Genomic DNA, 27,808 nt, shown 5'->3' with positions numbered 1-27,808 from the left:
AGTCCTCTGCACTCTTCCCAAGCTCCGAGTACCTTTCTTTTCAAGTTTTTAGTGGTTTCTTCTGGCATTTACATCCATATTTTTAGATACATACTTAAACTGCTATTTCTAGCTTATTTCAGTTTTGCAAAATGTTTACTGACTTTCTGCTGTAGATAAGGATTTGTTCTTTTTTTCCATTGTCAATTACTGTTTTCCCTATATGCATGTATCTTTGCCCCTAATAAAGTCATTGGTTTTTGGTTCAGTCAGTGTCTAGTGTAACATCGTTGTAACCATGTATATACTGTACAAAACTGATCCATATAGTCCACTATGATCATATCTCCTCTCCTGTTGAACTTGTTTTTCCTGGAGTTACTGAGTATCTTGTTTTGCTTATTTGCTTTTTTGTGAATTTGCCAGAGGTTATCCCCAAACTCTTTCCCAGTATGTGTTAATAAATCAGCAATCTATTGGTTTGATCTTTTTTCTTGGAGACTTCTCTCTTGGGGGTCCCCCAGCCTGCTCCTCTGGTCTGGATCAGTTTATTTTAAGATCTCCTGCAAAGCCTTCTCTGTGCTCTGTGCTGGATCTGTTTTCCTCCTCCTTCTAGTACCTTATTGAGAAAGAATGCATGGCAGTACATGTTTTTCAGCCTGTGTGACTATCCTGGTGCTCAGTGGTTTTGCTGACTTATAAATACAAGTTATAAGTTAGGAATCATTTTTCTTAGACCATTTAAAGGCTCCATTGTCATCAGTTTTTTAGGATTGCTATTGAGAAGTTCAGTGCTTTTCTGGTTGCCTGTTTTTATAGTCTGTCTCTTCCCTCTGGAACCTTCAGAGCTTGAGGTTCTGGAATTTTATTGTCTGCTCTTTGTCCTTGTGCCAGGTACTTTGTCAGTATTAAATTTTTGTCTCTAGTAACATTTTAAATTTCTGAGTGGTTTTATTCTTTGCACATTTAAATATTTATAGTATCTATTTCACATTGCAGTATTCTCTCTTATAACTCATATATTCTTCTAATCCCAGTGTGAGTCTGTTTCTCCGTTTCTCTTTTCCTGTTTTGGTTGCTGTATTATATTAGAGGTTTTCTTCAAGTATCTGTCTGATAGTTCTTGGTTGTCTTTTCATATGTGGAATGGTAAAATGTTGCTTGGATCCTCTGATTCTTAATGGGACCTATAGACCAGTGGGCTTCCCCATAGGTGAGTGGTTGAAGGGGTTTGTGTTGTATTACCACAACCAACTGGTAGTATCTGTGGTCTTTTCTTGTAGGCTTAACAGTTTCCCTAGACTGGAATCCTCCCGTGTCTTGCCTAGGGGGTAGGTGAGAAGACAGAAAGATTGCAGCTGGCATTCTGGTTACTCAATAGGAAAGGAAGTCTGTAGGGGGAAGTGTGTGTTGAGTCTTTTGAGGGAGGTGCCTCACTCCTCCCTTAGCCATGCGTGATATCCGCATCTCCTGCATAGGTGCTGGGTCTTCTGCAGAGGAGGAGGGGTCTCGTGTACATCCTCAGCGCCATTCTCTCGCCATCCTTTCATACATACCTGATACCTCTAAGCACTGAGCTTTTCTGAGGTTCTGTCACATAAAGTGGCTTACTCACTTGGTGCCTCTCTAAGCTCTTAGCAGGCATTTGACAGCTTACCATTTACTGATTTGCTTTTGGTATTCTAAATTATGGTTAACGTTTTTCTTCTCTTACCTCCTCTCCCATTTCTGTCTTTTAAAGAGTTTATACCTTTTATTTTTTAAATATATTTTATTGATTATGCTGTTACAGCTGTCCCAATTTTTCCCCATTTGCCCCCCTCCACCCTGTACCCACCATTCCTTCTGGCAATCTTCTGCCTTAGTTCATGTCCATGGTCATGCATATAAATTCTTTTGCTACTCCATTTCCTATGCTGTTCTTAACATCCCCAAGGCTGTTCTGTGACTACCAATATGTAGTCCCTGCACCTGTACCCCATTCTTACCCTTCCCCCTCCCAACTGGTAACCTTCCAAATGATCGCTGTATCTGTGATTCTGTTTCATTTCTGCTTGTTTGCTTAGATTGTTTTTTAGATTCAGTTGTTGATAGCTGTGAATTTATTGCCATTTTAATGTTCATAGTTTTGATCTTGTTCTGAAATAAGTCCCTTTAACATTTCATGTAATAATGGCTTGGTGATGATGAACTCCTTTAGCTTTACCTTGTCTGGGAAGCATTTCAGCTGCCCTTCCATTCTAAATGATAGTTTTGCTGGATAGAGTAATATAGATTGTAGGTCCTTGCTTTTCATCACTTTGAATACTTCTTGCCAGTCTCTTCTTCCTGCAGTTATGGGAACTCCTTTGTAGGAAACTGTTTTTTTCTTGCTGCTTTTAAGATTCTGTCTTTATGTTTACCCTTTGGCATTTTAATGATGATGTGTCTTGGTGTGGTCCTCTTTAGGTCTAGCTTGTTTGGGACTCTCTGTGCTTCCTTGACTTGTATGTCTATTTCCTTAGCCAAAATAGGGAAGTTTCTTTCATTACTTTTTCAAATAAGTTTTCAATTTCTTGTTATTTCTCTTCTCTCTCCAGCACCCCTATGATTCAAATGTTAGTACATTTGAAGATGCCCCAGAGGCTCCTTAGCATTTCTTTGTGGTTTTTTTGTTTTGTTTTTTTTGGGGGGGGATTCTTTTTTCTTGCTGTTCTGATTAAATATCTTTTTGTTCCAACTCATTGATTTGGCTCTCGACTTTATCTACCCCATGGTTGACTCCTTGTAAATTTTTCTTTATTTTACCTAGTGTAACCTTCATTTCTGCCTAGGTCTTTTTTATGCTGTTGAAGTACCCAGTGAGTTCCTTGAGCATCCGAATAACCAGTGTTTTGAACTCTGCATCTGATAAATTGCTTATCACCATTCTGTTTAGTTCTTTTTCTGGAGTTGTCATCTGTTCTTTCATTTGAGCCATGCTGCTTTGTCTCATTTTGGCGTTCTCCCTGTGTTTGTTTCTATGTGTTAGAGTTGCTTGACTTCCTGTCTTAGTAGCATGGCCTAATATAGAAAAGTGCACGGGTAAGTGGGATGGGGCGGACCCTCAGGTAATCACCAGGGCAGCACAATCCATGTGAACCAGGTTGATGGAGTCTCCAATATGGTGTCACTGCTCTGTGGCTCTGTGTGGGGGAGGGCTCAGAAACAGGACAGTGCCACTGCCTGGCCTCTGGAGTTTTGTCTGAGAAGAAGGTGTCCCCTGGCACTAGCCCTGATGCCAGACACTTCAATTTATCCCTGTATGCCAGTGGTGCCCTTCTGCTGCTGCCTCAGTGGTGAAGCCCAGAGGAAGGGAGTCTGAGTAAATTCTAAGTTCTTTGCAGGCCTTTTAAGAGGAGACTCCTGGCAATCCTGCAGTTTCTTCTGCCACCTCCAATCGCACTAGTTTTTACAGCCAGAAGTTATGGGAATTTCTCTTCCTGGCACTGGAACCCTGGGCTGGGAGGTATGGTGTGGGACTGGGACCCCTCACTCCTGATTTTTATCCACCACACGTGGGCACGGGACCATCTGTTTCACGTCTCTGGGTTTCCACATCTCTGGGTTTCCACGCCTCTCCACATCTCAGTGTCTTCATGTCTTTGCCTCTCCTACCCATCTGGATGAATTGACTTCTTTAATTCCTTTAATTCCTCAGTTTTCTCATGATTCTGGGCAATATTTGTTTTGTAGCCTAGCTGTAATTTTTGCTGTGGTTGTGCGAAGAGGGGAGCCCTGTTTACCTACACCTCCATCTTCACCGGAATTCTGAGTTTATACCTCTTAAAAATAATTTCAAGACAGTTTAGTGGTATTTTGGAAATTAAGATTAAACACGTTGTAATCCAATAAGATCTACTAAATACCATGTTTTCAAGTTATTCTGTATTTACCTATGTGAGATAAATTGAAGATAATTATTAGATAACAAATCAGTGGAGATACTTTCCCTAATGGTTCCTTAAAGAAACAGGCACTTTTCACACAAGTAGATGATGTCCTCATGGCACTGAAAAATAAATACAGTACATGTAGTTTTGGCGGTGCTCCAGTCCTTAAAGGGGCCCTTGAACATCTAAGAATGTTGTATTCTAATCACCCTGCAATTAAACAAGGTACCACTGTATTCACTTTGTCATAGCTATGCACACATTCCTTTATCCATTTATAGAGCCTCTGAGAAAACGGAGAATTATATGAGCAGCTTTACCTCAAACATAACAAAATGAGTGAAGAACCAAAATACAAGGGATTCATCTTTCTTTTCTGAATATTAACCATACCTCAACATACAGATAATCTTTCTTGGAACCTAAAACTTCTCTTGGAATCTAAAACATTGTACTTAATCGTTCATGCTTTAGTTGCAACATAATATGCTTATATTTGTACATGCATTAACTAAAATACATTTTTTTGAAGTTTCAACTTATTTTTAGTTGGCTAGGCCTTTGTTAGTTTTTATCTTAAAGTCCCAATGTTCTATATGACTTTTCTTTTCCCCTTGCTGCCAGTGTAATTAATTAATTTGGCTTCCTTGAAGGAAGACTGGTTCGCTCATTTGTAAGGATTATATTTAGTACTTAATTAAATTTTTTTGTAGCTTTCTTTACAGCTTTTCTGTACCTCCTTGAACAGTTCACTACTACTGAGATACTAGTGAATACATATGGAATGCAGCTTTGGTTCCTTTAAAAAACTCAATTCTATCACTTACAGGACTGTAACTCTTGACCAGCCAACAGATAGTGCAAAAGTAATTGGAAAGGCTACACTAAACATGTTTCATACAATGAAACTAAATATATCGGATATGAGAGGGGTGAGTGTCCAACATTTTAAAATTATTTCTAATTTTTTTTTTTTTTTCATTTGAGGCTTGATCTGAAAATGGTCATGGGGGGGTGTAGGGGTTTATTTGCAGGTTTCTTTTTTTTAATGTAACACAAGCAGAATAGAAACTGAAAAACTTGACTTTCTCATTTGACCCAGTCTCCTTATTTTTCAGTCAAATTTGTTCTGAAATAACATCTCTGCCTAGAATAATTTTATACCTTGAGTTTTTATAGTACCTTTCTTTTAATTAACCAAGGACTCAATTTTACATGCATTATCTTGCTTCCTGTTCTTGCTCCTCTGGAAATAGATAGGACTGGGAGGAGTGGAATTTGCAAGTCTTTGTACCTGTCAGATTTTTAATCAAAAATTTATTCTGATGTCTGATGAGGGTCACCTAAAAAGGGAGTTTACCACAGACCCACAAAGATGACTTAGGAACATAGGTGAGGGAACATCAGAAACGTGAAAACCTTCAGTTTTCTTTAAGATGAACCTTGGCCGTTTGTGTGTACACATGCCTGAGTAAAGGGTACTTACTGGCTTGATGCAGGTTTTGTGGAAGGACTAAGCCACCTTAAGCAGCTGTACTTCTTGCTGCATTGCTGTTCTGAGGCCATGTCGGTTTCGGGGGCACTGTCTGTACAATGCCTGAAGGGTATCTACAGTCTATCCATCCCAAACCCATTTTTTAATATTATTTTATATGAAGGTTGAAGGTAACTGGCTAGAACTTCAGTGGGATACGCATCTCTCTTTTTGGATTCTCTGGTTTTGAAGAGATTACATTTTATTGGGTAGAATTGGATACTGAAGACAGAGGGGAATGTCTGCTCACTAGGCTGTTTGAATACTTTCATTTAACATTATATTCTAGTAACAGGATCTAGAAGATGTAAAAAGAGGATTTAGCGGAGAATTTTCTCAGTTGACTTCATGTTTCACTTAAGTTTCCTAAAAACATTCTTTCTTCTTCTGATTCTAGGTTGGGATTCAAGTGAATCAATTGGTTCCGGCTAATCCAAACCCTCCCGCATGTCCCACTCGCTCATCTGTCCAGCCAGGCCACTTTCCTGGTGGGTCAACCTCTGTCCTTGATCTCTTCCAAGTTCAGAAAGCGAAGAAACCCACAGAAGAAGAGCACAAGGAAGGTAGTGGTGTCATTGTGGTTCATTTTGGTGCTCCTCATCTCCATAGGAGGCCCAGAGTTACAAAGTTGTCAGGCATGGCTCTGTGTGTGACCTTTTAAGAAAGAAACTGACATTCTGAATTATGATGAACAGTAATAAGGTTTGTGAATTCAAGTTCCTCCGAGTTGCCCAGATGATCTGAAGAAGCTATTTTTTTTATTTTCTGTACTTTCAGTATTTCTGGCTGCAATGGACCTGGAAATATCATCTGCCTCTAAAACTTGCACTTTCTTGCCATCTTTTCCCACACATCTGACATCCAATATCAGCCCTGTTACTAGCAAAGCCGAGTCTTTGGGGAAATGGAATGGTTTGCATCCTCCCATCAGTTTAAAGTCAAGACTTAACCTGAGCATAGAGGTCCCATCACCTTCCCAGGTATATTTCTGTATTTCTACATATGATATAAATGCAAAAGTAGGTTTACAGTAGGAATGGTATGTTTCTTTACCAGTAGGGGAGAAAGGGCGACTTGTTAGGGTGACTGATACTGCTGAATTCCAAATAAGACTGGTTTAAGTGAAAGATTTGTGCTTCTGCAGAGATTTGCAACCCTTTTTAAGTTGTAAAATGTGGAGGAAAGCCAATTCCATGAACTGCCACTTGTCAGAGCCACTGTTCCTCTTTGTGACACAGTGGTGGTCACATGCTCTTTATTCAGCACACCACTTTTGCTTTGTCATCGCTTAGGCCTGTGACAAAGTTTTCTCCTGCAGCACGTGCATGCAGTTCACTGTGGAGTGAAGGACTTTCCTAATACAAACTATTCGTTCCTTCAGCTGGTGTGGGCTGCCACTGTAGCATGGTGTTGGAATTTTTACTCTTTGGAAGTGTTGAGAGCACTTCAAGCCAGATTGGAAAAGTCTTTTTCTCTGCTGCATGTGTGTGCTGGCTGTAGATTAGGGAAATGGGTAGTTGTGATATGTGTGCACTTGGTCCCACTCGCTGGTGAACTATCCGGAAATAGTTGCTCCTGGCAAGGTAAGATTGGCCTGCCCAGCTTACAGGCTTACATGCTTGCTAAGGAATGTGCGCGATGGGCAGAGGGAGAAACTGGCCAGAGGAGCAGGGGATTCTGTTACGTAGCTGGAGAAGTGAGCTTCTAGAATTCTAGCTGGCTGCTCTCAGCCTAGGATTGTTTGGGGGCATACAGTTTCCTGAGAGGCAAACTTCTGGCTTAGAAATTTGACATACATGTCTTAGGCGCTGACCCCTGCCTTTGGGTGGGGTCTGAAATTTGAGCTGACAAAGGCTCTTCCTGCATCTGCACCTCTTGCAGGAGATTGTTGAGTGTGTGGACCTACCCAACCAAGTGGGACTGGCCAGTGTGTACACTTGGCATCTCCAGAATCCTCACATTATTACTCAGGCTTCAATGGCAAAGGCTCAGGGGATGGCTTTCCCAACCTGGTTCTCTGCACCTGTACCTTGTGTTCGTTATCCAAGCTGTTAAAATTGAAATGAAAGTGAACATTAATTCTCCAAACACATTGTCTTTGAGCATGGCATAACTGCACACTCTGTGTATGGTATTTTATAGCTCGATCAGTCTGTTTTAGAAGCACTTCCGCCTGATCTCCGGGAACAAGTAGAGCAAGTTTGTGCTGTTCAGCAAGGAGAGCCACATGGTGACAAAAAGAAAGAACCAGTAAATGGCTGTAATACAGGAATTTTGCCACAACCAGTTGGGACAGTTTTGTTACAAATACCAGAACCTCAAGAATCTAACAGTGACATGGGAATTAATTTAATAGCCCTTCCAGCATTTTCACAGGTAAGTTCAATTTAGGGGCATTCTGTTTAGTCTCACGGGTCATACTCCAGCTCAGGGCATCTCTCATTTCCCATGTTCCTTCGCACCGACTCTCATTCGTCTATACCATGCTTTTGAGGGGAGGAGAGGTTGGGTCGTTACCTCCTCATTTGCAGCACAGACTTGACAGAGCAGTCTCTCCTGAAGCAAGCACGGGCAGAGAAGAGGGAGGCTCACAGCTTCTCCCCAGACGAAAGACATCCTATTTCCCCATTTCACTGGCCGGAGACCATTTGGCTGTGCTCGAGTGACAAGCTGGGATGATAATCACACAGTAGGGACAATAACACAATCTAAATCTGATGTTTCAAAAAAATTACCTATGAGCCTGTTCTCTTGTGTTCTGCTTGTTTTCTATTTGTGCTTCTTGCCTTAGTATTTGTTTTTGTTTTTTATTTAAATTCCAGTTCATACTCAGTTCATACTCAAAATTTAATTCTTTATTCTCATCCTAAAGCCGAATGAGGATTTAATGAGTTTTGATACTGAGGACCTAATTATGATTTGAAAACAAAATCTATTTTGTGAAAAGTGTAAACCAGCTGCCATAGAGAATCAACTTAGGTTTGACTTGAAACTCCCTTTTTCCACTAGGTGGACCCTGAGGTGTTTGCTGCCCTTCCTACTGAGCTTCAAAAGGAGCTGAGAGCAGCATATGATCAAAGACAGAGACAGGGAGAGGACGCTGCACATCAGCAGCCAGCCAGCACAGCAGGTAAGCCCGGGAAGCGACATTAACAAAACAAACACGAGAGAAATGGAGTCGTCATGTATGACTATTGAATATGATGGCTAAAGTCTAAGCTCTTAGTCATGTTAAGAGCTCTTCATATTGGGGGAATAGAACAAGCACACATATGGTAAGAGTTATATTCCTAGTTAGAGCTGTATCAGTAACTGCTTGACTTAAAAACACCATTCTTGACTTTTCTTTAAAAGCCCTTAAAAAAAAGCAGCTCAAGATATTTCTAGAAATCATTTTGAATACTTGTCGAGCCCCCATTGTCCTTTGAAATTGATACCTCAAAGGGTGTAATTTTAAAACAAAATCTGAAAGGTTTCTGACCAGAGATCACAAATACCATTATTTACTATAAAAACAGGGCAGTGCCTGATGAGCTATTTATACTTCACCTGCTGAGTTTTCACTTAATCATGTGAGCACCCCATTACAGGTAAGCAGTGTTCCAAAGGAAATATGAGAAAGTAGCAAAGATCAGGAGTTGTAGAGCCTGCACTCTCAGCCACTGTCTGACAAGAGGCCTTGCTGGGGTGTGTGCAGGGGTAGGATTTGGGGGGAGGAGAACCCATCCTACTGTCCAGACACACTGGTTGAGGATCTAATGTTCATCATCTTCTAGTGCCCAAGAATCCGTTACTTCAGCTAAAACCAGCAGCAGTGAAAGAGAAGAAACGAAACAAGAAAAAAAATCCCATCAGTCCCCCCAAAAAGGTTCAGAGCCCTTTGAAAAACAAACTACTTAATAGTCCTGCAAAAACTGTGCCAGGGGCCTCTGGGAGTCCCCAGAAGTTAATTGATGGGTTTCTGAAACACGAAGGCCATGCTCCTGAGAAACCTCTGGTAATATTTTTTTAATGCGTTTTAAACTTTGACCTTTTATTGAATCTTAATGTACTTACTGTTACGTAAATATAGCACTTATCATTTTTCTTAACAGGGAGAACTCTCTGCTTCTACTTCAGGTGTGCCAGGCCTTTCTGGCTGTGTCAGACCCCCACCACCCAACCTAGCGGGGGCTGTCGAGTTCAGTGATGTGAAGACGCTGCTCAGAGAGTGGATAACTACCATTTCAGGTTGGCTCGGGTGGGGCGGATACCCGAAATGAGAGGTGTAGCAAAGTCCTCTGTTTTCAAAACGTGAACAGAGTTAGCTATAAAGGTGATCATTTCTCTAAATCTAATAAGCTTAAACCGGCCAATGCTTACTTAACCTTTTAACCTTCCGGGCTGGCTGTGGAAAGATCCTTCGTAGCCTCTTTGTATTGCTGAAATGCGGTTTCCTTTCCTACAAGCAGATGGGCTGGTTCTCATTTGAGGTTGTTCCCCTCTTTAGATCCAATGGAAGAAGACATTTTGCAAGTTGTGAAATACTGCACTGACCTCATAGAGGAAAAAGATTTGGAAAAACTGGATCTCGTTATAAAATACATGAAAAGGTAATTATCTAGTACTTTCATCAAAAGGGGAAAATGGCATGCCACAAGGGCTAGTTGAGGGAGGCGAGGCTCTGAGTAAGTTCTGTAGCGTCTGACAATGTTGCCTTGACTGTACTCTCTAGGGTTAGTGAAAAGGGAGTGCCCTTTATTTTGAATCCCAGAGAAAGGAATAAGATCAAAATGAGCTTATCACCCTCAACCCTTAAATCCTAGATAGAAAACTGCCTCTTGAAAAAGGAATTAACGACCAGTCTTTGCTAATATTTCTCCACCTTTAGGTTGATGCAGCAGTCGGTGGAATCAGTTTGGAATATGGCGTTTGACTTTATTCTTGACAATGTTCAGGTAGTTTTACAACAGACTTATGGGAGCACATTAAAAGTGACATAAATGCGCAGGAGCCTGGTGCTCTCTGCCGGGTGTGCCATAAGTGCTTGTTAGGTATTTGCAAAGTGCATGATAGTAATGCTCTGAGTTTTTATATAATTTTAAATTTCTTTTTGAGCAAGTGTTTTGTACATTTCTTTTCAAGAAGTGCCAAATTTGTCAGTATTGCATGTAAATAATTGTGTTAATTCTTTTACTGTAGTATAGATTCTATTTACAAAATGTTTGTTTATAAAGTTTTATGGATTTTTACAGTGAAGTGTTTACAGTTGTTTAATAAAGAACTGTATGTATATTTTGTACAGGTTCCTTTTTGTGAGTCCTTTAGGAAACAAATCCTGAACTGTTTATTATACTACAGGCTGATAAACCTCCAAGCCAGACTTATAGATTTGGTGCTAAGTTTTGTAATTCCTGAGAGTTCCCTGGCTGGGTTCTATTTCTAACAAGCAAGAGTAATAAAGCTTCTTAACAATCCTATCATTCATATCCCCAAGCATGAACACAGGCACATGTTAAGAAAACCTTTACTTCTTCCAAGTGGAGGAATTTACATATTTTCAATTAAAACACACACACTGAAGATTAAGTTTTTCCTGGGAAAATTATGTCCCGCAGATGGTTTAGAGGTGTTTTCTTTGCCTCTACCGGCCCTTGAGAAACTTCAGTAATGAAGAATGGTACAGATTTTCAAATGTTATATAAAGTACTTTTATATGGTATGGCATACACTTTAAAAATATAGTTTATAATTCTACACCAGTGAATACTTGGAAACATTTTCTTCAAACACCCCACACTGACTTTATTCAATTACTGCTATAAATAGGTAGTAAGATCTTCGAGATGTTATAAGAATCTCACGCTAAAAGATTTCTTACATTGGGGAAAGGAGTATATCCTCATGTGGACCCACATTCCACATTTTTCAGAAAACCCATAAAACTAGCTACAATCAGATTACTAATATGAAGACATCTCCACAACAATTTCGAAGCACTAAGCCCAAATAGTTGTCAATTCCCTGTTGATTGTCTCATCAGAAAATTTTCTAGGACAAAATAGACCAAGATTGATGTATAAAAATTCCTAATGTGAACATGTGCTGGTACACAAGGTAGGACAGTTAATAAAATAGTTCCTGTCCTTAAAAGAAAGAGCTGATGAACATGGGATAGAAGCTATGCTAACACGGAGATCTAACAGAGCCTTCTGGTGGATGTGTTTCCTTTATTGGTAGTTCAGAATTGTGCTGATTACAGTGAACTCTCATGACTAGACAAGCAGTAAATAGCAGCCAACTACACTTGACACCATGGCTTCACACAAAGCAGATAAAGAAATACCAGAATGCCAATTTTCTGTTTTAAAAAATTCCTAAGGACACCTGGCAGAATAACGCTGGAAAAAATAAAAATGACTGTGGGAAGGAGATGCATAAATAAAGTATTTCTTACATCAAAAAAGTCCCAAGAATCACAAAATCTGCAGAAGCTTGGTTAATCAAATACTGCAGTACTGATTTAATCAGTATAAAATCGAAAGAGCTTTAGATCTGTAATAAAAATCCAAATTTGGAGAAGGGCAAACTTTAAAACAGCAGCCAGTAGAGAGGGGTTGGGAACAAGTGGGCGGGTGGACAGGCACGTTGGAACTGCAGGGACATGTATTCGACCACTGTCAAACCAGTGTAAGTTTCTTGGTTTCTCATGGAAAACAGATTATACATCTATTTTTTTCCTTCCATACTTAAGTGCATCAGTGTCCAGAAATGTCCATTCCATTTTTTAATCTTGTTTTTCTTGCATTACTCCAATTCTTGACCCATGTGGAAAAATTAGATGATTTCAAAGACTTTCTTCAGCTCCACAATAAGCTGCCAGTCGCTCTTCTGCATCTCATCTCTGAACCAGTCTTTGAGAGCGTCAATGGACTGCCGGCTGATCTGCAGGGACAAGGCACAAACAGGACAGACAGAAAAGAGTGTAACCAACAAGTGCCAGAAAGGCAGGTGGCCCCACAGTCTGTTATCAGACATTGATTATTACAGAGAATGTAAGGCAGAGCTGCTGGCCTTTAACCAGAGCTGCTGGGCGAATCTGGCAGAAGGAGACCTAGAGGACCTGGCAGGCACTGGGTATGAGCATTTGCCACACTACAGACCAAGCCTCATGAAGGATCCAGTCCTGTTGGGATTACTGAGTAAAGGTAATGAGCACAACTGACTCACCCCCTTTCTTCAAAGGTGCCACTCTGGTGGAGAGACTAACCTTACTGACGAGAAGGTCTGTTGCTTCAAAATGTCTTCCATACATTTTGGGAGATTCACCAGGGATAGGTTCTATTTTGACACAGACTTCTTGCCCCTTTTTTGCAACATCCACTTGTTTATGGTTTATTTCAATACTTGTTACTATTCCAATGTCAACAAACTGTAAAAGAAGAAAACCACAATGTAAACAGAGGAATCCTGCCAGCCACAGGCACCCTAGAGCTGGAGTGGAGGAAAAAATGGTTTTTGAGCAGAAGGGCTAGTTTCAAAGCCTTGGCTCTGCGACCACTCTGTCTCCAGAGTGCAGTTTTCTCACTGATACACTAGGGATGACACCACCACACATCCTCTCCCTTCACAAGATAGCTATAAGGACGTGCTCTGGGAAACTTGCAAAGTGTTGTCAATACAATGTAGTTTCCTATTTCTGTGCCACCCTTCCCATGCCAGACGCCATAAAAAAGGAACAGCAGGCACAAATGTTCTGAATCAGTGAGTTTGGAGTGGTTGGTGTGGTGAGCAAGGGGAAGAAGTGAGAGGCATCCAGGGCCTTGTAGATCCTGGTAAGAACTTGGATTTTCATTCTGAGCAACACATTCTCAGTGAACAGTGTTGGGGTGGACGGGGACACCCTTTCCTGTCTGCCTTGGAAAGAGATACAGGAGATTTAAGAGTGAAAACAGAGTCTGACCAAAGTCAAACAGGAGATGATTACTGCAAATAAACGCCTGAGCTCAGTCCACTGAAAGGGCATAGAAACGATGACTCCTAAGTGCCACTGCCCACTAAAGGAATCAGGTCTGGGGCAGGAAGTCCTAGATAAGCCTGGAACATCTCACTGCACTGGAAATGGAGAAGATGCTTGAAGTGCATGTGGCTCCCACAGACCAAACTAGGTAATTTGGCTGTCAAAGGTACTGGTGATTATAACATCAAATTTTAAAAAACCAAACTTGAGTGTATAGGTACTTGATGAAAAGGTCAGAGAAATGAAGGATCTTTACAGAAGGGGGGTTCATAATTTTTCAATCATTTAACGTAGCAAGTGATTTATGCAAGGATTGCCAATGGTTAAAGCTTGTGAGATAAAGGTTGATAAAGAGGAGATGCACAGGGACTCAGTATCCCCTAGATCACTTAGTAATTACAAAGGGGAAAAGACTGGTCTCTAATGGAAATCGGAGCTGACAGCACACCTTCCCGATAAACCAAAGCATCACCAAAACACGACGGCCTGTGTGAAATGCAGGAGGCACACAGGGGCCTTTCTGTCTAGTCATGAGTAAACAATCAGACAAACCCAAGCTAAGAAGTAATCTGAAACAATGCTCTTGACTCTTCAAAAAGGATGGGGACTATTCCTAATTGAAACCAAAACACATCACAGCCAAAGGCAGTAAGACTTGAAGGGATCCTGGACCAGGTCAGCAAGTGAAATTATTAAATATTTTTTGGAGACAGTTGGTGAAATGTGAATGAGGACTATGAACTAATTTCCGTTAACTGAAGGTGCTAATTATCAAAACTAAATAAGGAATGCTGACATTTAGCAAGACTGAGGTATAAAGTGACAAGCTCTGCTTGGTTTAAGTGTTTTTGTCACCCATTTATGCTTTAAGAAATAGCACATTGTTTTTAAAGTACAACTAGCACTTACATTTTTGCTAGGGACGCACATGGGAGTCCCTTGTTTCACCTGACCTGCTTCCACAGTCACGCCGATCACTATTGGATCTCGAGAATTGAAAATATACTGAGGGAGGATTTTCATCTTGCAGGGAAATACTGCTATGTGCCTAAAAGGGAAAAAAAAAAAAATTGTAAGCTTACAAAATCACTTAAACTAAAAAACAGGTAAACATGAGGCTTCTTCCATCAGGTAAAAAGTAGCTTATCTCAGCGGTCCCAGCAGGGTCCCAGCAGGGTCCCAGGGCCACTGCACGTGCCCACAGTGGTGGGTGCTGTAGGCCGTGGCTTCATTTCTGTCGTCCTCTCCCCTCCCTGTTCATTTGGGTGGTTTCCAAGTCTCACAGAGGCTGCATCACAGGAGCATTTGGTGCCCAGACTAAAGGGCTTGAGCCCTGCCCCTCAAAGTGGAGCTTAGGAACCTAGAACCTCGGTAGGACCCACTTTCAAGTGTGGCACATGGTAATTATTCTGGGGACCACACTGGCATCAAACCACATCCTTTTCTCAACCATGTTCCCAAATCAGTTGATCCAAAAGTCCACTATTTCCCTGCTTGTCAATCATATGCTTAAAGTGCTTTCATAGCTTCTAGCAGACTTCTTAATCAAATTTAAGTCTTCTCTAGGTTTCATGATCTAAAGTGAACATGTCTCAGTCTGAACCCTAATACCTAGCAGCTAGTTACTTACACTTTAGAATATGCCCCAAACTGAGCCACTACCCCTATGGTTACTCTGCTCAGAGCCATCACTTTGTCTGGCCTGGACTATGGGAGCCCCGCAACATTCCCTCATCACTGACTCCAAAATTTTTCCCATGGCTACAGGGTCCCTACATAATCTGGGTCCTGCTGACTCCTCTGAAGTCATCTCCTCCACTCTGCCCAAAGGTCACTGTATGAGGACTACCTCCAAGTGCTGTCCTTCTGCCTCAACAACCCCATGTCTGGATGTGGCTCACTTCATTCCCTTCAGATCTCAACCACAACTCTCCTCTCTTTGGGTCCTTCTTGCTTTATTATGCTTTTTAGCACTTATCCCCACTTCTCATGTGTTCACTGTCTCTCCCCTGAGCTCCAAGAGGTGGGGACATGGTCAGTCACTGCTGACTCCTCTAGCACCTATGGAGTGCCACCTAGACTGGGCACTAAGTTTGCGGCAGGAATGAGCTTTCCTCCTGTGGAATGCCTTGCCTTTCATTTCCTAGATTTCCACACTCGAACTTTTGTTACTTCCCAAGTCCCCAAAAGTAGCAACTACTCGCCCATGAATGAGACCTAGGTCTGCCAAACTGAAAATGGAAACCAAAAACAAAAGCAGAAAGGCTTTGTCCCCACACTGCGGGAAGGTTTCAGGTGGGGAGACTTGTGTGTAACACACAACTGCAGGGAGCTGCCTCTGGCAGATGAGCAAATGGCACGCTTCTGTTGTCTACACACCTTTCTGGTATTTCGTAATTCTCCAATTATCAGCTTCATTATCAAAGACCCAAAGTAAGGAAAACCACCAACTTACTTAAATTCTTCTTGTTTCTGTTTCTTGTAGTCTTGTCTATATTTTGTAAAGGCATCAAATAAATGATAAATAATTTCTGCACTAAAAATTCTAACTCCTAAACTATCAGCCATTTCTTGTGCATCTCGTTCGATTCTCACATCAAAGGCCAAAATTACTGCATACCTGAAAGGTCAGAACATATCAAAAATCATCAATGAAAAACATAGTATGTCAAAAGGAGAGTTCAAAGAAAACAAGTAGGTATTCGAAAGCCTTCATAGCAGGAGAGAAATTACTTACTGAGGATCATGTTCCAACATCACTGAAGCCTTCATAACATCTTTTTTATGGACTGGACCGATGTTAATTCCTGCATACTGTAAACAGGGAGTTCGTGAGACTAGTTATCTGAGTCATAACAGAAGTGGCCCTACAAACCATGACCACCGCTGACTGGAGTTGGGTATGGTTACTTACGGGCACTTCCGATGTTCTCAGAAACTCCAGGAGAGCTTCCAAAGAGCCCAGTGTAGATGCCTGGACATAGACTCCTTTTTCTTCTAATTTGATAGCATTTAGTGTCTGCTTTAACTCATGAATCAATTCATCCTTAAAAAGAAATTGGATTTGACATGGTTTTAAAAATAACTCATCAGCAGCCTAGAGTTAAACTGTGTTTCTATTTTTCATTAAGTATATACGAAATTATGAAACCATGGCTTACAAAGAGCAACTCATAGCAGAACCTGAGCTAGTTGGGGGGGGGGGGGGGGCGGGGGGGGGTTGGGGACCATAATTGAGCTATATCCTATTTGACCTTTGTATGTCTGAGGTTCACTAACACTGAAATATATTTAACCTCTCTACTCCACTGGGCAAATAAGGCAGATGGGTGAGCAGAATGAACTAATAATCTTTTTAAAGTTAAAAGTGCGACACTAATGTGTTAAAATAGCCCAACACTGCTCAACGGTCTTACCTCTGAAATAACCTAATCTCAGCAGCCGTTTCCTCAATCAATGCTCCTTTGAAGATTAGGCGAGTCTGAGTAAAACAATCATGTCGATGCCAACAAGATGCCGGCGTCCATGCCACACCTGGGACTGACCAAAGAGGGACGCCTGCCCTGTTTTCACTGGCCCTAGGTGGCTGACTCCCTGATGCCTAAATGTTGCCCCAGCCCACTAGATGAGCCATGGGCTGAGAACAATGTATCTTCTCTCTGGCTCAGAATCTGCTTTTGTAAAACTAGGCTGGACTCTTAAGCCACCTGCTCCTACAGACAGAGGCTTTAAAATGACTCCCAGTACCTAGTTCTATCTACATATTCAGGAATCTAAAATAAAAGATAACTTCTAGATTCATTTTTTACTTAAATAAAATATGTACTTTAGAATTTTAGTGTACATAAATATTACTTAAGCCAATTCATATGATTATACAAACTGAAGTAATTTTGAAAGCATCAACTGTTTGCTAAGAGGCCACCAGATAAGGCTTCACAAGACAAAGGTCTCCAGAACTCAAGTAGCTGTAGAGGAAAAAAGTAACTGACCTTAAGCACTGGAATTTCATCTTCCTTATAAGCTACCAGGAGGGGTAAACCAGCCAATGTTTTCTCCAGGTCTTTTCCAAGAATCTTTACTCCCTGAGCTGCTTCTACTTCTTTATGCTTTTCATACTGGTTCTATAGAGAGCAAAACATTTGTTATCACATTTATTTGAAAAGTGGTTAGCACTATGAGATGATGTAAAAGTATTTTCATGACCTTGGGGTAGAGATTTCTTAAACTAGACACAATAAGAAATAAACACAAAAGTTAGATAAAATGAGCATTAAAATGAAGTATTTGTTTCTCAAGGTACCACAAAGTAAAAAATAAATAAAATTCACAGAATAGGAGAAAATTATGAAATACATACTGACGAATAACAGACTAGTATCCTGACTACTTTGTAAACATTCATAAATCTATGCTAAAGACAGACAATGCCAGGGCACAATGGGCATTTCACAAAGAAAGAAATTCAAGTGGCTAATAAAAGAATGACCAAACATATGGAAGTGCCCACTGAATCAGCAATGAGCTACACACCCACCAGAACAGGAAAATCCTGAATTATCTGACAGCACCCTACAGGTGATGAGGATGTGAAACAGCGTAAACGCTAAGATACTGCGGTGGGGAAGTACAATGTAATATATTCAGTGGACAACAGTGTTCTTTACCTACTGAAAATGGAGCTAAGCCTACGTAATGACTCCAGCTATTCACTCCTATATACATCCTGGAGAACCTTATGCAATTGCAGCAGGAGACAATACAACATTCATAGCAGCACGAGTGTTAGGAATAAAAATTTAGAATGGGAGCTAGCCTACACTTTCCATTAGCAGGACAAAAATGCGCCACAACACACTCACACACCGGGGCACTCCACAACAGCAATGAAATGAGCTACAGGCACAACAACATGGATAAATCTTAAAAGTATCTTTGGACTGAAAGAGGCAGGATACAAAGGAACAATAAGAATGACAATATTCATATGAAGTCCACATATTTCTTAGGGGTTCACTCTCAGGTATGAAAACTATTTTAAAAATCAGGGCTATTAGCTACTATCATAAAGATGGAAGCATGATTACCTTTCGTAAGGGAGGGAGCTAAGATCAGGAGGAGGCACACAGAAGGCTTCTGCGGTGTCAGCAATGTTCTCATCCTTGAACTGGTGGTCTGTTTACTAAAAATGTTAAACTTTTCTTCTATGTTTCATGTACTTTTTTTGTATGAGTGTTTTACTTCACAATAAAAAATGTTAATGAAAAAAATTACTCAGCAGTGTAAAACCACAACAATGTGCTTTAAGTTTTATGAACAGCTTAGTTGGTAAATAAGAAGTTTCACACACTGCCTCACTCACGGATAGTCCCTCCTCTATGAAGACATCTAAAATAAAAGGAGGAGGGGTGTGTGTAGTAAGCCAAGCAGCTCTCAAAGTCAGGAAGTGACCTCAGCAGAATTTCCAAACACTACAAGTCCCCACATGTCACCGCTTACCACGTTGGCTTACCTTCACTCGTAACTCCTTCATAGGTGGAGGTAATAGGAGGCCTCGGATCTGAGTTACAATAGGCCCTTCTACTCCAGGAACAATAATTGTATCTCCTTCCTTCAAACGCCCATTGATCAATATTACATCTATAGTGGTGCCCATTCCTGGGAGAGCCTTAACCTAAGAGACATTATTGTAAAGGGAGTGAAATGTGCTACAATGCACCATATGTTGATCAAATCTAAAAGCAGTAAACATCCCCACCCAAGAACACTTTTTTTAAAAAGGCAATAAACAGAAAAGCTGACCATTACCTCCATCACCTGTGCTCTCAGCTCTTCACAGTGTGCAAGTCTCTTGCTCAACATGGTCTGAGTTAGCTCGACGAGAAGGCAGATGAGACTTCCCATTCCATCACCAGTATGTGCAGAGGTAGGTACCAAGGACACAAAAGTGCGGGGATCTTTATTCTCATAAAACAAAGCCGCATTCAAACCCTAAAGTTATAAAATAGCACAATCATTCCACAAGGCCAAGCTGTGGAAGGCGGTATTCAGAACAGGAACGAAGTAACTAGAAGCTAGATGAGCAAATGGCTGATCAATCTGAAACTCCTCAGAAACACTCAAGATCGATTATATCCTGGAGGCATTACTTACGTTATAGAAAAGTAATTTCTTCCCCAGCTAACTCAGGTTTTCAAATTTAAACATTCAAACTATAAAGAGAGATCTTTGAAATATCATCTTTCTGATTTACAAAAGAAAAGGAATAAGGAAAAACACTGCCATTAACAGGGGAACAGAACCAGTACTAGTGAAAGTGCTGACTTGATCAGAAATGCAATGTAATGAAAGAAAACATCTCAATGATACAGGTCGTTCATAAAGAAAGGACAGCTTTCTTACCTGCTGTGCAAATTCCACTATAACAGCCTTTACTCGCTCCTCAAATTCATCTTTTGTATTCTTTTTCTGCTTCTTTAAAGTGGCAGCCACATCAGAGTCAGGACTTTTTTTCCAATCATACAACCTATCAATCTGGAAAAGGTTTTTCATAAAAAAAATCTTTAAAACATTCATAATACTCAGGAATTTAATTAAGAATAAAATCTCCAGAAAATTCCTCATGTATTGGGTTGGCCAAAAAGTCCGTATCATTTTTTCCATATAATAAGACACATTTTTCATTTTCACCAATAACTTTTTTGATTTGGGTATTTTGAGTATGTTGGCTATATCCTGCATGGTATAATGTTGATTCTTCTCAATTAACATCTCAATTTTATCAGTCAACTTCAACTGGCCTACCTGATCATGGAATATCATCCACCAAGAAATCTCCAGCATGAAACTTCGCAAACCACTTTTGACACACTTGATCAGTCACAGCACCTTCTGCAGACACTGCACAAATCTTTTTTTACATTTCAGTTGTATCTGTACCTTTCTTGAAATAATACACCAAAATATGCTGAAAATGTTGCATATTCCCTCCATCTTCAATATTAAAATGACTACACAAAAATTCACCAATTTTGATTTAAGTTTTTTTTAAATGCACACTGATATGCCAGCTGTCACAATAAAATCTAACAAAATTGTTCTGAATGAAATTAAAGACAACTAAGCACTACTAGAACCATGTTATGGGAAAAAAATAAACTTTTTGGCCAACCCAATATGTTATATATATCCAGCAGTGTGAGTTATTCATATTTTATTGCACAAAATGTACTTACAACCTGTTTAACTGCATTCCCTCTTAAATTAGAAACTGCTGAGGTCCATGCTACCAATCAACCTCTAGCTGGCTCCTGAGAAGCCGCCATTTGATTGCAAAAGATGAAATCCTAGAATGAACCTGGCACCATCAACATGTTGTTGGAATTCCAAAATGGTTGGATTAACAGTAGATAAGAATAAGGATTAATTACAGCAAGTACCATCACCAGGAATATTATATATCAAAAACATAAAATGATTATTCCTTTTCTCAGAAAATAGCCCATTTTAATTGTTCTAGTGCTCAAATGCAATTTATTCTGTTACTAAAATCTTTTTCCTCTACTTTTCAAAAAGTGGAAATGGGTATAAAGATCAAAATGATTTAATAGTTTTTAAAAAGCATAATGTATTGGCTCAGTCTAGGGAGATAACATTAAAAAAAAGACCAGGTCCAGCCAAGATGGAGGCTTAGACTGACACGCTCTGTCTCCCTCCACAACTAAATAGGAATACAACTACCTCAAAACCAAAGATAACCAGAAATTCCAGAAAATAAAACTACATGAAAGCCCAACGTATGAAGTTATAAACCAGCGGTGCTCGCCTAGACGGGTAGGAGGGGCAAAATCGGAATCTGGACGGAAAGGTCAGGCTGTGCTGTCCGCGGTTAGCAGCGGGGAGAGCGGCGGGACTGCGAGAAATGCCAGGGGAGCAATTCCGCTGCAGTCGAGAGGCGGCAACTTGCGATTCCAACCCAACGCTGGGGAAGGCAGACCCCCCATTAGCTTGAACTGTGAGGCCCAGAGGGTGTCAGGAAGGGGGCTCCTGGTCTCTCAGCAGAGAGTAAAGGCAGGAATCCATCTTGGACCCCGCCCCCACACAAAGCGCCATAGAGCAATGAAAAAGGTCACTGGTCGCTGGGTAGTGATGAGTGCACGGGGCTCCGCCCCCTACAGCCCTCTCAGGAAGCAAAGGAAAACAGAAAACTGTCAGAATGAAGCAGACCATGATTGAAATCCTGGTGACGCAGCTCACCAGGCAGCAGATGAGGGACCTAACTGATGAGCAAATAGGAAATCTTTCTGAGGCTCAGCTCAGATCTATAGTCATAAGGTGGCTTACAGAATTAACAAAAGATTTGGAACAAGACAGGGAAGGAATGAAAGCCAGTCATACTGAAACGAACAAAAACACATACAAGTGGTAAGGAAATAAAAACCAGAGATTAAACCAACAAATCGGAACACAGGGAAGGAACAAACAGTCGACCAGTGCAGAAAGAGGAAACAACAAGGGAGAAATACGAGGAGAGGCTCAGAAACCTCTGGGACAGCTATAAGCAAAGGAACATTCAAATTATAGGATTGCCAGAGGGCGAAGAAGAAGAACTAGAAATTGAAAAATTATATAAAAAAAATAATGAAGCAGAATTTCCCAAACTTGGCAAAGGAAATAGACTTAGAGGTCCAGGAAGCACAGAGAGTTCCAGAAAAACTGGACCCAGGGAGAACCACTCCAAGACACATTGTAATCAAATTGTCAAAAATTAAAGATAAAGAGAGAATCTTAAAAGCAGCAAAAGAGAAGAAAAGAATTATGTACAAAGGGGTCCCAATTAGACTATCAGCTGATTTCTCAAAGGAGACTCTGCAGGCAAGAAGGGACTGACAAGAAATATTCAAAGTAATGAAAAGCAAAAACCTACAGCCACGAATACTCTATCCAGCGGAACTGTCATTCAGAATAGAAGGGCAGAGAAAGTGCTTCCAGGAGAAAGTAAAACTGAAGGAGTTCATTAGATCCAAACCACTATTATATGAGATGTTAAAGGGACTGGTTTAGAAGGAGGAGGATCAAAACTATGAACATTAAAATGAAAACTGCATCACAACAACCAACAGAAGCTAGGGATTCAAAACAAAGGCAAACTAAGTAGGAAACGAGAGTGGGAAAAGAATTATAGGTATGGGGAACATATTAGGGGGAGGTCAGCAAGGAGGGAGAAGGGGGAAAGAGGGAGATGGTACAGGAATTAAGAAGCATAGTAGGAGGGAGTGGAGTAGACAGGAAGAGGTTGAGAAGAACTATATGCACAACCAATGGACATGGACTAAAAGGGGGGGAACAACTGGAGGAAGAGGGAGTCACTGGGTGCAGGGGAACAGAGAGAAAAGAAATTGGGACAACAGTAACAGTATAATCAATGAAATATATATAAAAAAAAAAAAGAAAGACCAACCAGAATTCTACTAAGGAGAAAAATGAGCAAGTGGAACTAGGCACAGAAATGACAAAGGTAATAAAATTAGCATACAAGGGCCTTAAAAGTTATGCAATGACTTCGAAGGAAAAATTGTGTGTGTGTGTGTGTGTACAATCTGAAGTGTAAAACTCACTGGATGAGCTTAACGATAAATTACACACTGCAGGAGAAAAGATTAGTGACCCTGAACATAGAGCAATAAAGATGATCTCAACTGAAGCACATGAAGAAAGAAGGACAAAAGGGGAAAAGAAACTTCAGTCACTTATGGGACAATATTAAGAGAAGTAATTCAAGTTCTAGAAAAGTCCTAGAATTCTATCAAACAGTTAGTGAGAAAAAACTGAAGAGAAATATCTGAACAAATAATGACAAAGAATACTTAAAAACTTGATTAGAAATCCACAAATCTAAAATAAAATAGAGTAAATAAAACTATTACATAATCTCATTGATGAAACCCTTTAAAAAGTCTTAAAAGCATCCAAAGGGAAAACAAATGGGTTAGCTAAGAAGTTCTTTAATTTTTTTTTCCGTAACATAGCCCTAGTAGCGCTTAGTTGTCTTTAACTTCATTCGAAACAATTTTGTTAACTGTATTGTGATAGCACCATTATCAGCGTGCATTTTTTAAAAACTTATCAAAATTGGTGAATGTTTGTATAGCCATTTTCATATTAAAGATGAAGAAAATATGCAATATTTTCAGCACATTATCCTTTATTATTTCAAGAAAGGTAAAAATGCAACTGAAACACGAAAAAAGATTTGTGCAGTGCATGGAGAAGCTGCTGTGACTGATCAAGCATGTCAAAAGTGGTTTGCTAAGTTTCATGCTGGAGATTTCTCTCTAGATGATGCTCCACAATTGGGTAGACCAGTTGAGGTTGATATCGATCAAATTAATGAGGAACTATCAATGTCATGCCATACGGGAGATAGCTGACGTATTCAAAATATCCAAATCAGTAAAATTATTGGTGAAAATGGAAAAATGTGTCTTTCATTTTTACAGAAAAAACTAAACAGACTCTTTGGCCAACCCAATACATTACATATGTGGGAACAAAGAATGACTAGACTTAAAGCCAAAAAGCAACGATGATGAAGGAAAAAAGTATTTCTTAAATGTAGAATTCGATATTAAGTGAAAATACTCAGCAAATATTTTGCTCTAAATGATAATAAAAACATAATCTGTCTGTGCAGTGCTCTTAACAGTGCTCAGCATACCTTTAAATGCTTATATTAGGGGAAAAAATGTGAAATCAATGATCTAAACTTCCGCCTTCAGAAATTAGAAAAGAAGAACAAATGAAAGCAAAGAAAGTAAAAAGAAGGATATGGCATAATTAACACTGGAAATCAGTAACAAACAATAAAAAGGAATATCAATAAAATTTAAAAACTGGTTCTTTGAAATACAAATTTCTCTGACAAAAGAAAAATGAAAAACCTAAATAACACACCTAAGAAATTCCAAGATAATGTGGACTTTACTGATGAATTCCATAAATCACTTAAAGAAGAAATAATATTTCTATATAACTCCTTCAGGAAATAGAAGAGGAAATAAATACTTCTTATATTCTACTATAAGGCCATCACTCCTTGGATATCAAAACCAGTCATAAGGTATTATAAGAAAACTACATACCAAAATCCCTCATAAATACAAGAATCTGCAACAAAAATTAGCAGATGAAACCCAGTAATATATGAAAAAATATTATCACAGCCAAGTATACTAATCACGACCAAGGTTTATTCTGGTTGTACACGGTTGTTAGCTTAACATTTAAGATATCAATAGTAAGCAACAATCAGTTGTGGAAAAACCTGATATCCACATGCAAAAATACAGAGATACACCCTTCACAAAAATTAACTCAGAATGAATCACAGACCTAAATGTAAAATACAGAACTCTAAAACTCCTCTAAGATAATAGAGGAACAAACCTAGATGACCGTGGCTATGGTTTAACTGTTCAGATACAACAACAAAGGCACACAAATCCGTGAAAGAACTGATAAGCTCCAGTTTCATTGAAATTAAAAACTTCTGCTCTGTGAAAGAATAAGTCAAGACAGTGAGATGACAAGCCATACATTGGAAGAAGCTATTTGAAAAATACGTATCTAATAAAGAACTAGTATCCAAAATATACAAAGAACTCTTAAAATTCAACAATAAAGATAACAAGAATCCAACTTTAAAGATGGCCAAAGAGCTTAACAGGCTCCTCATCAAAGATATACAATGGCAAATAAGCACATTAAAAGATGTTCCACATCTCATGTTACCAGGGAAACACAAATTAAAATGACGAGATAACACTACACACTTATCAGAATGGCCAATATCCAAAACACGAAACCAAGTGCTGCTGAGGATGTGGAGCAACAGAAACTCTCATTCATTGACGGTGGGAATACAAAATAGGACAGCCACTTTGAAAGACAGTCTGGTCGTTTTTTAATAAAACTAAACACTCTTACCCTAGGATCCTGCCATCACACTCCTTAGTGGAAGAGTTATAAAACTTACCCACACAAAAACCTACACACAATGTTTACAGCAACTTTATTCATAACTGCCAAAACTTGAAAACAGCCTTCAGTGGGTGAACGGATAAACTATGGCACAACCAGACAATTCAGCACTATTCAGTGCTAAAATGAAATGAGCTAACAAGCCATGAAAAGACATAGATGAAACTAATGCACATTACTAAGTGAAAGAAGCCAGTCTGAAAAGACTACACACTATAAGATTCCCACTATCAGACATTCTGGAAAAGGCAAAACTATGTAGAAAGTGAAATGATCAGTGGTTGCCAGGGACTGGGAGAAGGGAGAATGAACAAGCAAAGCACAGAGCACTATTAGGGCAGTGAAACTAACTCTGTGATACTATAATGATGGATATGTCATACACATTTGTCCCAACACACAGAATGTACAAAAGTGAACCCTGATATAACATATGGAATTTCCGGTTAATGGTGTGTCAATGCAGGTTCATCAACTATAAGAGTAGGGGATACTGATAATGGGGGAGGCTGTGCGTGCAGAGGCAGAACTACATGAGAAATCTTTATACCTTGCCCTCAATTCTGCTGTGAATCTTACACTGTTCTAAAAATCAGTCTTAATAATAAAAAGTTAGTAAAACCTCCCAAAAATCTCAAGTGACTCAAGTTGTTACAGAATAAAGGAGAAAAGCCACATGAATATCTCAAGATACAGATAAGCATCTGACAAAAGTCAGTAACGACTCATAATTTAAAAGTAGGGGGGAAAAAAACCAACTTGCCCTGGCCGGGTGGCTCAGTTGGTTGGAGCACCATCCTGTACACCAATATGTTGTGGGTTTGATCCCTGGTCAGGACACATGCCTAAGTTGTGGGTTGTATCCGTGGTCATGGCACATTCTGGAAGCAAGTGATCAAGGTTTCTCACATCAGTATTTCTCTCTATCCCCGACCCCTTCCTCTCTCTAAAATCAGTAAGCACATCAGGTGAGGATTAAAAAATAAATAAATAATCTAAAGCAACCTAGGAATAGAAGGAAAAATCCTCAACTTAGTAATAAAGTGGATTTACAAAATGCCCTATAGCCGACACTGAAAACTGAGTGCTTTCCCCCTAAGAGCGGAAAGAGAGCAAGGATGTCTGTCATCACTTCCATTCAACATTGTTCTAGAAGGTCTAGTTAATAGGGAAGAAAAATTTACAAATCATACAGATAAGAAAAAAAGTATAATAGCCTTTATTTGCACATAACATAATCATGTCCGTAGAAAATCCCATATGATTCACAGAAGAAGCTATTAAGTCTAGTCAGTGGATTTAACAAGGTCAAAGATAAAAACTCAATATATAAAAATGAACTATACAGCATTCCCTCACTTATCGTGGGTATTACATTCTAGACATCCCCGCAATAGGTGAAAATCCATAAAGAGGAACCTTACATTTATTTTAGTATTTATATATATTTTAAGGCTTTATAAACCCTTCCCACCCACTTATAAACCATTCCCAGTCCCTTATTAACCTTTCCCACTCCCTTATTAACCCTTTCCATACTTTTATAAACACTACTTATGTTCTTAAACATATTCTACACTCTTATACCTACGTAACTTTAACAACATACGTATACAGTACTGCAAAATTCCGCAATATAGCGAAAAGCCTGCAATAAATAATTAAATATAATATTTTTTAAAATCCCACGATACAGTGAGGCCGCGATAAGTGAACCACAATATAGAGGGACTACTGTATTTCTATATAAAAATGATAATTAGAAATCCAAATGTTTAAAATGCTATTTACAATTTCATCAAAACCATGAAATACGATGAATATATTTAGAAAAGTATCTCCAACATAGGCAATGATACTATAAAATATTGCCAAAAGAAAGAAAAGAAGGAAATTCCAGCCAAGATGGAGGCATAGGTAGACACGCTTCACCACCTTCCACAACAAGAAGAAATACAACTACTTTAAAAAAGCAGGGAAAAACAAAACAGAACTATCAGAAAATTGAACTGCATGGAAATTCAACAAACAAAGATATAAAGAAGCAAGACTCATTCAGACAGGCAGGAGGGGCGGAGAAGGGGCGGAAAAGGGGCAGAGAGGACATAGTGTGAAGGCGGTGGTGGCGGCAGCAAGGCAGTGGCTGTGGCCGGCCATTATAAAAGTCAGGAGGGAAATCTGGAGAGGGATCTCGGCCCCAGACCAGAAAGCACAGTTCACAGCTCCACCGCTGGTGAAAATAAAGCCTCACTGTTTCTGACTGTGAAAACCAGTGGGGGCTAGGGTAGAGGTAGAAACTGCCAGTCTCACTCAGAGTCCACTTGTTTAGAGGGCCCCCATGGGCCT

At 39.8% G+C, this 27,808-nt stretch overlaps 2 protein-coding genes across 4 annotated transcripts in view; one reads left to right on the top strand and one right to left on the bottom strand.

The window, feature by feature from the left end:
* REV1 (REV1 DNA directed polymerase) overlaps positions 1-10,701 on the top strand; it is an 80,148-nt gene extending 69,447 nt beyond the window's left edge. For both annotated transcript variants that reach the window (XM_090281784.1, XM_090281783.1), the window contains exons 15-23: positions 4,720-4,822; positions 5,822-5,987; positions 6,202-6,404; positions 7,567-7,800; positions 8,434-8,554; positions 9,201-9,421; positions 9,519-9,654; positions 9,914-10,016; positions 10,295-10,701. In XM_090281784.1, coding sequence (XP_090137910.1) covers positions 4,720-4,822; positions 5,822-5,987; positions 6,202-6,404; positions 7,567-7,800; positions 8,434-8,554; positions 9,201-9,421; positions 9,519-9,654; positions 9,914-10,016; positions 10,295-10,406 — 1,399 coding nt within the window. In that variant the 3' untranslated portion in view covers positions 10,407-10,701. The remainder of the gene's footprint in view (positions 1-4,719; positions 4,823-5,821; positions 5,988-6,201; positions 6,405-7,566; positions 7,801-8,433; positions 8,555-9,200; positions 9,422-9,518; positions 9,655-9,913; positions 10,017-10,294) is intronic.
* Positions 10,702-10,914: 213 nt separating this feature from the next.
* Positions 10,915-27,808, bottom strand: part of EIF5B (eukaryotic translation initiation factor 5B) — an 81,171-nt gene continuing 64,277 nt past the window's right edge. For both annotated transcript variants that reach the window (XM_090281785.1, XM_090281786.1), the window contains exons 15-24: positions 19,826-19,957; positions 19,232-19,414; positions 18,936-19,097; positions 17,416-17,547; positions 16,338-16,469; positions 16,161-16,237; positions 15,879-16,043; positions 14,333-14,471; positions 12,674-12,835; positions 10,915-12,348 (exon numbers count right to left, since the gene is read on the bottom strand). In XM_090281785.1, the coding sequence (XP_090137911.1) occupies positions 12,241-12,348; positions 12,674-12,835; positions 14,333-14,471; positions 15,879-16,043; positions 16,161-16,237; positions 16,338-16,469; positions 17,416-17,547; positions 18,936-19,097; positions 19,232-19,414; positions 19,826-19,957 (1,392 nt within the window). In that variant the 3' untranslated portion in view covers positions 10,915-12,240. The remainder of the gene's footprint in view (positions 12,349-12,673; positions 12,836-14,332; positions 14,472-15,878; positions 16,044-16,160; positions 16,238-16,337; positions 16,470-17,415; positions 17,548-18,935; positions 19,098-19,231; positions 19,415-19,825; positions 19,958-27,808) is intronic.

This window comes from Furipterus horrens, unplaced genomic scaffold, assembly GCF_987537825.1.
Source record: "Furipterus horrens unplaced genomic scaffold, mFurHor1.1.pri manual_scaffold_6, whole genome shotgun sequence".
Classification (NCBI taxonomy): domain Eukaryota; kingdom Metazoa; phylum Chordata; class Mammalia; order Chiroptera; family Furipteridae; genus Furipterus; species Furipterus horrens.
The sequence above is the reverse complement of the archived record's forward strand: the minus strand, read 5'-3'. Positions and strand labels throughout refer to the sequence as shown.